A 13732-nucleotide genomic window follows, 5' to 3' on the forward strand; every position below is an offset into this window, starting at 1 on the left:
ATGACAATATGCCTATTTGTGATCCAGGGCTTTTTTGGGGGGGGAATGAGGTATGAAGAAACCAATATTATTTAAAATGTGAAGAGTTTTTAATTTTTTTTAATTCCATGTTTACTTTTGAGTACTTTTATTTCCTAATTGTTAATAAGTTATTTACAAGGCAGAAAATGTCCAATGTACTTAAATAATTCCCAAAATCTTTCCCTGAGGACCAAGCCTCCCAGCAAAATCTCTCCCTGCTATGTTGCTTCTCAGAATTCACATTTCTATGTTTCAGAACTGCACTTGTTAAGAGAGAAAAAGATTAGAAAATAATGCAGAATACAAAAGGCAGTGTGTGTGTGTGTGTGTGTCAGGAGTGGTGAGGAATTAAGCCTCTTGCTCTCTGGATTCTTGCATTTGTGCAAAGTTGAAGGGTAACTGGTCGTTACATAAAGGGCATATTTAAAAACACTTATGAAACGTGTTCATATATTCTTGAAATGCGAGTGATTCACAAAGACAAATATTGTAGCACAAAGCTTTATTCATGCAGTCATACAGTCAATATATATTGCTGAAATACATTTTTAAAATCACAGTGTGAGGAGTTGAAGGCATAACTCTTCACACTCACATCCGTGTCGTTCTCAAGTGAGCCATGGAGAGAGAGAGTAGAAGTGGGAGGCAGAGGGAGGGGTAGGAGTATAGGGAGCAAGCGAGCTAGAGATGAAAAGAAGAAAAGAAGCGAGAGAGAAAAATACCAAAATACCGTTCTGGGGCCCACCATCTCATCTATCCCAAGTATGTGGGCATCATATCTAGCTTGTAACAAAGAGATGGCCATGGCGCTTCTTTTTGGTTCTAGACAGAGCTGATACAAGGGGGCACTGCATGCATGTCTGTCGCCTCAGCCCAGTCCCCATTCCTTCAGGAGTTATGAGCTCTGGATCCCAAGAGTATCTAATGCACGCTGCTAGGCACGGAGGTCTCTTGGAGAGACTGTCCAGGTTCACGCGTGTGCGCTCAGGGGCGTTGGTGTATCTACATGTTGGGGAGAGGGAGGAGTCCCTTCTGCCAGAGACTCACCTGGATCCCCACATTTTCCGGGTATCCTGGGAGGCGTGTGCGAGCTCGGAGGGACAGGTAGCCTTGCAGCGATAAAGAGCGCGGAGTGCGGACGAGCCGGGCGGGGGAGGAGCGCAGCGGCGCAGCCAAATAAATCTTAACGGGGCCCCGGTGTTTGCAGACCCAAGTACAGCGCCGTGGGTCTCCGCGGGAGCCGTTCCTGAAGCTGCTGCCTGAGAACCCCGAGCCTCAGCCCTGCCTCGCTTCGGGATCCTCTTCCTCCCCCCGCACCACGTACCTGGCCTGAGCGGCGGGACACGTGCCCGAGAAGCCCCTCTCGGCAGGACCTGCCTAGCCTCTCGGTTCGCCTCCGTCTCCCACAGCCACCGCCGCCTCCGCGTACGGGCTCGCTGCGCTCCCGCCGGCACCATGGAAGAATCCGGGTAAACCCGCGAGCGCCGGCGACTTTTTCTCCGGAGTCTCTGGCCTGGCGCCTTTTGGGTGAGATGAGTGGGAGAGGTGGTAGCTCTGCCGGTCTGAGGTTGCCCCGAAAAGCCCCGGCCGAGAAAGACTGGCTCCGCGGAGACTGTCCGCTTCCAGCCCACGTCGCGCAGCGCCTTCGCCCTCCTCTTCTTCCTCGCGTCAGGGTTTGTTTATATAGGGTCCGGAAGCTGGGCGGAATTGCCCACCCCCTCCAGGCGGCCCGCCCTCCCCTCCCGGGCTCGGGCTCCCGCACGTGGTCGGCACCGGCGGCGTCTCCGCGGAAGGCAGGCGGCCACGAGCCGGGAGCGGGCGGCCGGGAGCCAGCGCCGCGCAGCTTCGCCTGCTGCTCGCCCTCCCCGGCGCCCTCGCCCACGGCCCAGCCCAGCGCAGACTCGGCTTCGCTTCCCTCCATCCCCTTCGCAGGAGGGGAGCTTGAGCTCACCGCCCTTTAGGTGCTCGTGATGTTTCTCTGGGTTCGCTCAGTCGCTGGAAGAGAATGGTAACATGAACAGCGGCGCGTGAGAGCGTCACGGGGGAAGGGGAAGAGATTGATGGGCAGAGCGCTTACTTCGCGGAAGATCACGTTCCGAGGGCTGCGCGAGGCGAAACGGCGCGGCGCCTCCACTTCCCGGCTGGACTCCGCTGACATCTGTAGCCTCCCTTCCAGCAGGTTCCCCGCTCGCGAGCCGCTGCCGGCGGGGAGAGTTTAGACCGCGCGCGAGCATCCAGGAGTTTGGGGACCTCCATCCAAACAGGAGTTGTGCTCCTGTGTCCGAGTCCCTGGATCCGTGCGGAGCCCGCCAGCACGCTGGCTTCAGAGGGAGTTGAACTTGAGTCCAGGTGGGTCATTCCAGGGGCAGCCCAGGAGGAGACAGACGTGCAGGGAAGACGAGGAAGGTGATGTTCCAATGTCAAAAGCGGACGCTTTTCTTCCTGACACTTGCTGGGGCTGAGCCTTTTCCCCCCACGCAGTTCCCCCAACTGACCCGCTCCTCTCCAACCCAACCCTCCCCACTAAGGCGGGGGGGAGGACACCACAACTCCCGTGTTCTTACGTACGTAGCATGCTATAGACTTTCGTAACTTAAGGTTATGGGTCAAATTACCGTATTTTACCCCATTGCTTTATATTAAGGAGGTTTAAGGATTTCCTCAGTCAAGTCATTTACTTCTAAGCCAATAGATAATGCCTTCGTCATAGTTTTCTGGGGGGAAAGTAACTGTGTGTTTGTTCTGCAGATGCCCAACTCCCTCTGAATCGTGCAGATTGGTGCTGAGCACGCAACAAAAGTTTTTAGCTTCTCCTCAGTTTCTGGTGCTTCGCAGGGGAGAGGAAAGGACTTTGGCGTTAAACACAAGAAGCAGTCAGGGAGCCATCTCCTTTAACTTTTCTTCTCTGTTATCATTTGCAATGAAGAGGAAACAGAAGAGATTTCTGCAGATGACTTTGTTATTCATGGTGGCTTTAATTTTCCTGCCCAATATTGGTCTCTGGTCTCTGTACAAGGATAAGCACTTCGTGAAATCCACAGAACCCGGGGAGCAGCAGGTAAGTGCCATCCGGAGAAAGCTCACAGGAGGATTGGTAAGGCGAGCACCTCGCGGGGATACAGGGAAGCAAGTGTGGGGTAGCCTTAGGTTTTCTCTCAAGGATTTGCAGGGCACATATTTTAGGAATTGAGACTTTGGGGTTTGGAAAGTCCTTGTTTTAAGATCCCAACTAAGGACATGGATGAAAGTAAAATAAACTAGAAAAGAAGGATAAGAGAGGTCAAGAGGAAGAGAAAACAATCTTTAGTTGGTCTTTAGGTTGATTGAGACTTGAGGTATATGAAAGGTAACTGTTCATTTGTGGGGTGCGGAGGTGGGTTTGGTACAAGTCAGTCCCTGGGGATTTGTTTTTGCTTTTCATCCGGTTTGGATACCTACATTAAAGTGATCTGGGCCAATGAAATCGCTAAACTTGTGAAGTAGTTCTCAAGAAACAAGCTACAGCTTCCTATATTTTTGGTTGTAACTTTTGCTTAGCAACAGCTTTTTACTCTGTGGAAACTTAAAGTCTCTTGTTTTTTCTCTCCTGTTGCTAAGGTGGTGTGGTGGGTTATACAGGCAGAGTTATCAAGGATGACTGTTCAGTTTTACAATCTGGTGGTAATAGTTTGTTGGTAAAAGCTTTTCTTCATATCTGAAACACTGCGTAGTGTGGTATGTTTTGTTTTCACGTATATGCAATCTGTTAGTCTGGGCATCACTCATAACTTAACGTAGATGAAAATAACTATCTTTTTTAGTGAGTAATGCAAAAAAATTGTTCACGAAGTGTTGATGAGAAGTCATATTGTTGAATTTCTTGTTTATTAATAAATGAGACAGCTTCTGTAATTAAACTTCTAATAATAGAATGCAGCCTTCTTTGTGATATTGACGTAACACTTTTTTTTAACTAGTCCCGTGCATCACCTCAGAATATTAATATTCTTAATTTCAAGGGCCATCGCCCATGTACACTGTGTACCTTCCACATATATTATGTGTTTAAGTAAAAGTCCATTTGTGGACAACAGGGATATATATTAATGGTAATTAAATATTTCTTCTTAACAAAGTTTAATCTCTTTACACAGTGAGTGGTTAGTTGTGAAATACCTGGAGTTAATCTGCTTTTTCATTTTGAGAAGTAATGGTTACCAGTCTGTAAACTTTAAAGATAACTAGTTGCTTATGGATTTTTGGTGGATTGGAATTTTGAGGAAAACTGTTGATGTTTTGATTTAGTTGTTGATCTCTATCATCCTTTCTAATAGGAATATAACCTCGATTTGAAGTATATTCTGTTTTATCATTCTAGTGAAAAGAAGGAAGATGGGCACTTTGAATGTGAAACTTTTTTTTCTTACTTAGGTCACTTATTTCTCCAACCTTGATGTGAAACAAGATTTTGTTGACATTAGTAGCTAATACAGTATTACATAAAATTTCTATTTCAAAATAGTTAAACTGACAAAAGCAAAATGACTTTTCCTTGAGTTTTGCTAATTCAATTAACCATAACCATCTGAAGTATTTGTTGTATAGCTAACATACAAAACACTAATTAAACTTATTAATGAGATCTTTACAACTTTCACACTGGTTCTTATTGATTTTGACTCTTAATGGGAAATTTGTTTGTACAATGGCATTAAAAAATGAAATTTGGAAATCAAGTCTCTGACTTACTGTGATCTCCAAAAGAGTTTCCTTGTTTCTGGTTCTTTTGTAGAGGAATAGATTAACTGAATAATAGGTAATCAATTAACAATTATGAAAGGAATGGGGTGGCAAGAGAAGGAGGTGTTTTTCAATGTTTCATACACTGTTGAGTAAATAACTGATGGAGATCTTGTGACATTCCAGTTTAGTAATCCTGTGTAACAGTTTTGAAACCAAGAGTAAAGATGGTCAGTAATATGCCATAAAATGAATGTCAATCATATACTTCAATAGTTTTTAACTTAAGTAATAGTTTTAGAACTAATTCTTACAGAAACAAAATTAAAAAGGTAGAAATTGTCACTTACTAAAAGATAGAATTCATTGTAAAACAGAAAAGATAAGCTTTTATTGGTTTTATTCCACTGTTAGATATAATTGGAAAGATAATTAGGATAGTTGACATTATACAAGTATTGGATAAGTAAGAGTTAAGTCATATATGTATATTTATATATGTATGTTTGTGTGTGTGTGTGTGTGTATATATATATATGCATATATATATATATACACACTTGACCAAATAAAAAGTGATTTTCAGTGATGAGTTAAACATGCTTAATATTGTGATATAATAGTTTGCTAATGTATCTATAAATCAATGTTAGTAAGTCAGCTAAACACACAGGTTTCCAATTGAAGCATGTAATTTGACTATTGGGTAATGTGTTATTTAAATTTAGCAATTTGTTCTAAAAAGACTATTTCATGGTTAATTGCTAAGATGTTCTTCAAAAGCCATCTTTTGCTATATTTATCACTAAGTTGTAAAATCGTGAGGGTAAAGATAATGCGCTGATTGAGGCATTGACAGCAGTAAGTACTGAAGCTATTCAAAACAAGTCACGTGCCCATGTGAGTGGTCTATTTTTACAGCAGTTATGTGTTAAAACAGCAGTTCTGGTGCAAAGTGTGATGTGGAGATGGTCACAGAAATTGAAAACCTTTAACCATTTTAAATAGTTTAATTATTACAATGGGTTGTGGGGAAATACTTTATGTTACGGAGATTCAAAATCATAGAATGGCTAATACTTTTTAAATTCTCCTAATTTTATCAGAGCACATCATTAATAGTTTATCTACTAATCTGTATAAACAGCATTTATTATATAATCTGAAACAAAGTGAGGGTAAACAGCAAACACTGATAGAAATTCTATGTTAGTTTTCATGCTGTTTAGTATTTTGCACAATTTTTCTCATTCTGTTACTATTACAAGTTAATTGTATTATTGTCTTTTCACATGATGAATAATGTTTACGGGGATGCCTGGGTGGCTCAGTTGTTAAGCCTCCGCCTTTGGCTCAGGTCATTGTCCTGGGGTCCTGGGATACAGCTCTGCATTGGGCTCCCTGCTTGGCGGGAAGCCTGCTTTTCTCTCTCTCCCACTCCCCCTGCTTGTGTTACCCTCTCTTGTTGTGTCTCTATCTGTCAAATAAATAAAATCTTTACAAATAATAATATTTATGAAAATTCCCATTATATTTTAATATTTACCCATTTATGATGCAGAAAAGAAAAAAAATGAAATAAAAATTCCCAAATTATTCATTTAAAAGTTTTTTTTTTCTTTTCTCTCATACAACCAAAGGGGATTGAAAAAATTTAATAATGCAGTAATTAAAATGTGTATTTTATTGTTTGTGCTCTGAAAAGTTGGAATCCAGTTACTAAAATAATTTTTAAGCTTTTGAGATTTTTAATGTTTTAGAAAAATTTGAAGATATTTTATAGTTTTGGCTTATATGTTATTAAATTATCAATCATAATTGTCATGTTATTTTCAGTTGAATATTGTCTCTTTTTTGCTATTATGGGATGATATAATTATCTTCTTTGTTTTGTTTAGAAATATATACGTATGCTACAAAATAATCTATTGATAATGAATATGATACTTAGCTGAGAGCGATTACTGTGTAGTAATGCTTCTCATTTTTCTCTTAAAATTTGAATTGCTATTCTTCTCTGCTTTCAGCTACATTTAAAGTTATGTGTTTAGTCTTAAATAAGCAGTGCAGTAGGATTATAATTAGGACAAAACAATATTTTAGGGCAAAACTACTTCATTCAGCATTATTATACTTTTCTTCCTAATTATTCATACAAAAATAGGTAAATAAAAACTACCCCCAAACACTTTGTTTTCCTAAATACATTAAAAAGACTAATTGAAAAAAAAAAGTAGCTGTAGTTTTGGCAACTAAGTTGCAAATAATATGACTTGCAGAAATAATACAAGAATATTTAGAATATGATGAAGATCTTTCAATTTTTTTGTGTATCGTTTTTTGAAATGAAAGAACTAGAGTCAAATTCCAGAATTTTAAATCAGACATTTTCACAATTATTCAGAATGATTTTAGAAACTTATGTTTGGCCTGGATTTTTTACCACATTAGAAAAAAAAAACCCAAAACTAGATGCTCATGTCACTTTTGAATTGTAGAACCTTTTTATTTCTTTGTACTTAGGAATTTTTATTGATGAAATGGGGTTAATCATGCTTGCCACATAAGGTACGTAAAGTCCTGAGGTCACATCTTGGGTATGGGAAGTATTGTGTGGTAATATTTTGTTGTTAGTCAGATCCATATGTAAGCTGTACATGACAGGTGTGGGACTTCACCTTTATTTAAAAAAAAAAAAAAAAAAAAAGTATTCCCCTGAAAGATTTCTCAGTATCTTTGACCAACTCTTCTAATGTTAATCAGCACCACACTTTGGGGAGATTTTTTCTTTTGGCTAAGAACATTTTTCTCCCCTGTGGCATTTTAAACCTGTTTTATGATGTGAAGATGTCAGATAATTGGTACTGAGTATATGCAAACTGTCATGCTTTCCTTTGTCATGCTGATCACTACAGCAGTAGAGTGTGTATGTATTTCTTTTCCAGCAAACACCTTAGATATTGGAAGAGCTAAGGACAGGAGAAAAAAACAGGTTTTCTCTCTTCCCGCACTCAGGATTATCAATACACTAAATGTGAAATGATGCATTAGTTTGAGCCATACTGTTCTTAATTAGCTAAAATGTAGGTTTTAAATTAAGATTTTAAAGGACCTTTTCTTGAATTTATGGAAAATCCATTCTGACTCGCTACAGGATCGCACCACACAGACCACTGTAACAAGTGTCTTAATTATTTGCTCTGACCTCGTAGATCGCAACATGATTAGTTCATCACCTTGCCTCCTGGGAGACTGTGTGAAACACAGTCTTCTGTTCACAATCTGGTAAAAAATTAGATAGGTTTTTCTCTTGTTCATTGCTGCGTTGGATAAGCTGTGCTGAATCAATTAGCCTCCTATAAGGTTTTTTTTTTTTTTTTTTTCCTCTATAAAGGAAACCAAGTCAAGGCTGGGATATGTAGGGAAAAGGGTAAGGAGGTTTGGTTTGCTTTAAGTGGTATAGAGAACTGAGTTTGTTTTTATTTATTTATTTAAAGTTTTGTTAGGAGTAGCCATGATAGCCTTTAGGGAAGTTTCCAACTGTGTGTCTTCTTGTAACACTTTTATACAGACGAAGTTCAGCTAAGGTACATCAAGAATAACCTTATAGGAGGGGATACAGATTAAATAAAGAAAAGATACTAAGCAGTGTAGGTGGGATGTAGAATCAGATGTGGTTGTGCTTTGTCTCAGCAGTCACTCATTTCTCATGGGCTTGGCTTACTTAGGATGAAGAGGTGAGCACTGGTTACTTTCAGTTCTTAAAACCTTCAGACATGACCACAGTGTTCTTCTCTTTCCTTCATATTTACGTGTGTTGACAAAGAAGCATTATAGAATCAAAGGTCCAAATGTGCCAAGAAATAGGAGGTTCTCAGGATGATAGTAAAGGTAAAGACACAGTCATAAACTATATATTCATTCTCCATCTGACCTCCATCTGTCACACCATAAAGCTAACAGTTCCTAAATTCTCTCAAAATATAGTTGTAATTCTTGAATGGACAACAACAACAACAACAAAACAAATAAAAACCATTTGTGCCACTGACAATACATATTTAGACAGGCAGGAATATATATATATATATACACACACACACACACACACTCATATATATACTGGGTTTATTTAAATGTTGAAAAGAAGAGACAGGGCATCCACAAACATTCAAGAACACAATTACCACCACTGTTCCTCTCTGATATGCTGGTGTCTGTTACTACCAAACTCCAATGAGGTAGCCAGAAAGAGGGAGAAAAAATAAAGGTATATTTAAGGTCAAGGGCAAATCACATGAATGTTTTCCTCCAACTTTTCTACTTCTAGCTTAATGGGGAAACATGTGAACTAGATTAGCAGTACTCTCAAAGTATTCATTTCACGTATTCATTTAGCAACACGCATACATACATCCACATGCATGTTCTCACTTATAAAGAAAAAATAAATCCACCCAACTGTTCCATTTTGTACATTTTTTTTTCTTTTGTAACTTTATGCTTTTTCCATTGCTTTGAATCCACGAGAGGCTGTTAGTCAACTGAGTTTGAAGCATCATTTAAATGTTACCAGCATAACTCTAGGAAAGTATGGAGAGAGATAAAGAAAATACATCTGTCTCTAGAAGTACTTATATCTATTTAGCAAGCGTGAGACTCCTAGCAAGGATTTAGCCTGTTAGACTTGCACAGGTTATAAATAGGGTGATTCGTTTGTTGTCTGGTAATAGAATCAGTGCAGTTGTGGTTGCCATCCCATGTGGTGGTGGCTATCAGCTCTCTGTTCCAAGGAGTGGTAGTGTCTTAGTTAGGGCTGAGAAGGCTAATTTTAAATTTATTGCTCAATTACTCATGGAATGTTATTTTCAGTACTTGAAGTCTAGAAAGCCAGATACAGGGAATATTATAAATCATTGTGAACTATTTTATCATAATAAAAATTGACCACATTGTCAGGGCTGCCACCCAAGTTTGAGTGAGTGGGTCTTTCCTTTTTCCTTATTTTTGGCATGTTTCCTCTGAAAAAGAATCCAGTTGCACTTAATTTTAGAAGAAATACCAGAATTTCCATTCTGTCTTACTCTCTTTCAGTATATAAGGATGTAGGCTCTGGAACCAAATTATCAGTTTCAAATTCTGGATCCAGCACTTACCACTTTGTGACATTTAGCATGTCCTTGATCTTCTCCAATTCAGTTTTCTCTTAAGTTGGGTGGGGATGATAATACTTTTCTTGTAGTGTTGCAGTGAGGACTAAATGCTTAGTATTTTGAACAGCATATAATAAGGGTTAATGAATATGGATTGTTATTATGGTATAAGCATTTATAAGCAATCATTGCCTTTAGCAAGGAAATTAGTGTTTGCTTAATAAATATTTACAGATGGTTTCTCTTTGCAAGGCTGTGTCAAGAGAGCACAGCAGAACAGTGAATATGGTAGAAGACTGTCATTGATGTGTTAAATCTGGAAGGGAGGGACTGTTCAATAAACAAATAAATAGGGTCTAGAAAATGAAAGGGCTTTTTCTTTGTAATTTTTTGGTCCAATGCTTAAGGACAGGTTGTTCATTTTATTTTTTGTATAATCATTTATTGCAAAAAAGTGACTGAAATTTTTTTGGTATATTGCATTCAAAGTTATTAAAAAATTGAAGCTTTTAATAGAAGAGCTTTTTTTTTTTAAAGAGTAATACTTCTTTGTAGTGACCACTTTCATTTCCTATAACAAATAAAGCCCACACCTCACATATAGGCATTTTCTTCTTCTACATTGATTGCAAACAAGAATCTGAGGACTACTTTTGTTGTTTAAATCATGGTCATGAGAGAGATCGGATTATTCTGAAGAACAAAAGTTAAAAAACAGAATAGAAACTATTAAAATCATGAAGCTATTTTACAGAGTTACTATTCCCTTCAGTGGAGTTAGAGGATACAGAAAAATCATGTTGCATGTGCCCATTCTTAATTTTCTAAATAGTGAATTGGTGAGGTAAATTTGATAGTCATGAAATAAACAAACAAACAAAAAACAAGCACTGAATGGTGGAATTTTCTGTGTGTATCAGGGACCTTTAGAAAAGGGAGGGAATGGTGTGGTCTCTGGAGCCATTAGGGCTTTGTTCTTTTATGAGGAGTGTGTTGAGTGAGTCTTCTCAGAATTAGATAGGGCTGGGATTAGGCTGAGGGAAGGGCAGATACTTAAGATTCTGACCTTGGGCTCACCACTTATCAAAGTCTGTCATCTTGGGCAGGTCACTTAACATCTTTGACGCTCAGGTCTTCATATGTTAACACAGATATTATCACATAAATGGGTAGCAGAGAGAACTAATTGGATTAGTATATGTAAATTGCCCTGGTGCATAGTAGATACTCAATTAAGGGACGCTAAATAAATGGCATTGCTACCTTTTTCTCAGTTTTTAGAATATTCATTGAAGGTAATGGATAAGCTTAATATTGGACAAACCCAGTAGAGATATAATAAAGTATATAAAACATCACTACTAATTTGTTTATTATTGATACTATAGATGTTTATTAGCTGTACCATACAATACTGTGCTTACACCCCGCAGCAAATAAGTGATTAAGAAATAAATCTGTTTTCAATTAGCTTACAATCTGCTCATTAAGAAAAGGCATGAACACACCTATAATATAGGGATGGATTAAGTTGTTTCATAAGAAATGTGTTCTACTTATTTACAGTTTAGAAGGAGTCGAGAAAACGTAGTTATTGTGTGATATTTATGTGACCCTAATTGTTTTCTGCACATTTACTGATTTAATCCTCCAACAATTCATTGAGATGGGTTCTCCTGAATAACTCAATTCACAGTTAAGTAAGACCCATAGACAAAATTTGAGTCTCTGCACTCTGGATTCATAAAAAGAAAAAATGATGAACAGTGTTAACAGCTGCATAGTTTAAGGCAAGTGAGAACTTTGAAAAAGTGACTGGGTTTGATAATTAGTCTCTGATACTGTCCTGATTAAAGTTGCACACAGCTGTAGAGGTTTAAACAAAATTGTAAATGGTTAAATGTTAAGACTAAACGTACAACTAAGATATCCTACCAATAACCAATAGCAAATAATGATGGTGCTAGCATTGATACAAAGGGCTGAATGTGGGGTTCTAGTTGGTGGGAGACGAGAGAAGCCAGAAGAAGGCTGATGCATGAAGACCAGTCCCCAAGGAAAATGAAGGTAGATGAAAAAAGCAGGAGAGAAGCAGAAAAGGTTGTTATGCTCTGAAAGGTAAATATAGAGTCTGTGCTTGTTACGGGTTGGCAGAGAGGTCTGAGATTTTTCTTACACAATTATCATACTAATTTGGAGAGATAATTGAACATTTGTGAAATGTTCTGCAAAGTGTGAAATCATAATATAGATAGATAGCTATGATATCTAGATAGATAGGTAATTAGATGTTATCATAGTATATATAATCCTGTAATAAAGACTGAAGACTATAATACTGAATGGGGTTGTCAAGACACCGTGCAGCCACCTGGTCAGTAGGACAGCAATGTCTCTGCCAAAATAAATTCAAACAATGAACAGATATGCAGAGCAAAGGGAAAAAGGCAATTGGTTTATGTATAGGTAGTAGAATAAGGGAAAGTGAGGGGATATTAATTACAGGGATAAGGAGATAGTAGTCTTAAGCTGCCAAGAATCCCAATATATGAATGATGAAAGTAATAAAACCATAATGATAAAAACAAGAGTAAAAGTATATTAATAATAAAAGTTAAAGTAGCATTTATTTATAGTTCTTACTCTGTGCCAGGCACCATGCTGAGCTGTTCTTAAATAGTCACAGCAAATCCTTGGTATATGGAAGATTACTATCCTATATTGCAAAAATGAAGAGACTTTTTTTTTCAAAATTTGTTAAGATCTTACAGTGATTATTCTACCAATATTGAAGTGTTGGAGTATCTGTAATTTACCATATAATGTAACTGTATTGGATATTCTGCACCATAGAGTTATATATTAACTCAACTATGGAATGAAATATGCACAGTGGTTGAGGGTTTGGAGACTAGAACCAGGCTGCCTGGTTTCACTTCCAGTTCTATTGTTTGCTGCCCATGTCACTTTGGACAAGCTGTGTATCTTTACTGTGTCTTAGACTTGCCATTTCTAAGATGGGTATAAAAAATAGTGCCTGCTTGGTTGAATCAGTGTATGGGTTAAATAGGTTTATGTCCATAAAATGTTTGGAAAACCGGACTGCACATAGCAAGCAATTTTAAAGTGTTAGCTATTATCTGTTGGAATTCTAGAGAACTGAGATTGGATAAAAAAGGAAGAGTATGTTCCTATACCATTTCTTTCATAGACCCATCATAAGGGTTTATAAAAATATTTTTATTCTCCTTTTTAAAGATTTATTTATTTGAGAGAGGGAGCCCACACACACGTGTGCAAGTGAGGCGGGGATGGCAGAGGGAGAAAATCTTCAACCAGACTTCGCTGCTGAGTCCGGAACCAATGTGGGGCTCCATCTCAGGACCCTGAGATCATGACCTGAGCTGAAACCAAGAGTTGGGCACTCAACGGACTGAACCACCCAGGTGCTCCCAAAATTTGCATTCTTAAAAGGCTTTAAAAAAATGTTCAAAGAAACATCTTTAACATTTTTTCTTTAGATTTTTAAATTTATTTTTTACTTTTAGTAGCCCATTTGGAAATAAAACAGCACTGACTAGTTCAAAAGTTTTTGCACCATGAACCGAGGACTCACATAGCTCTACCGATGAGAGCAAACTGGATTTCAACAGAGAGTTTAGTTCTTCCCAGCATATGCAGTCAGCACCAATGCTATTACGGTGACCTTTCCCCTCATATTTTTTGTGCTGTTCTCTCCACATGGTGTTGATTTCTCAATGTGTGTTTTGCCCTCAAGGGATAAAAACTGTCTTATAAGTTATGTCATTGAGTCTGAACTTCTAAAAAAGATTATCTAA

At 38.4% G+C, this 13732-nt stretch overlaps 1 protein-coding gene across 1 annotated transcript in view; it reads left to right on the plus strand.

Annotated features, from left to right (window-relative positions):
* Nucleotides 1–2941: 2941 nt before the first annotated feature.
* The window catches only part of GALNTL6 (polypeptide N-acetylgalactosaminyltransferase like 6), a gene marked incomplete at both ends in the record, with an annotated part of 1173146 nt that continues 1162355 nt past the window's right edge, over nucleotides 2942–13732 (plus strand). The window contains one exon of the mRNA XM_080796997.1: nucleotides 2942–3079. Coding sequence (XP_080653123.1) covers nucleotides 2942–3079 — 138 coding nt within the window. The remainder of the gene's footprint in view (nucleotides 3080–13732) is intronic.

Source organism: Martes martes (assembly GCF_963455335.1).
Source record: "Martes martes genome assembly, chromosome: 2".
Classification (NCBI taxonomy): domain Eukaryota; kingdom Metazoa; phylum Chordata; class Mammalia; order Carnivora; family Mustelidae; genus Martes; species Martes martes.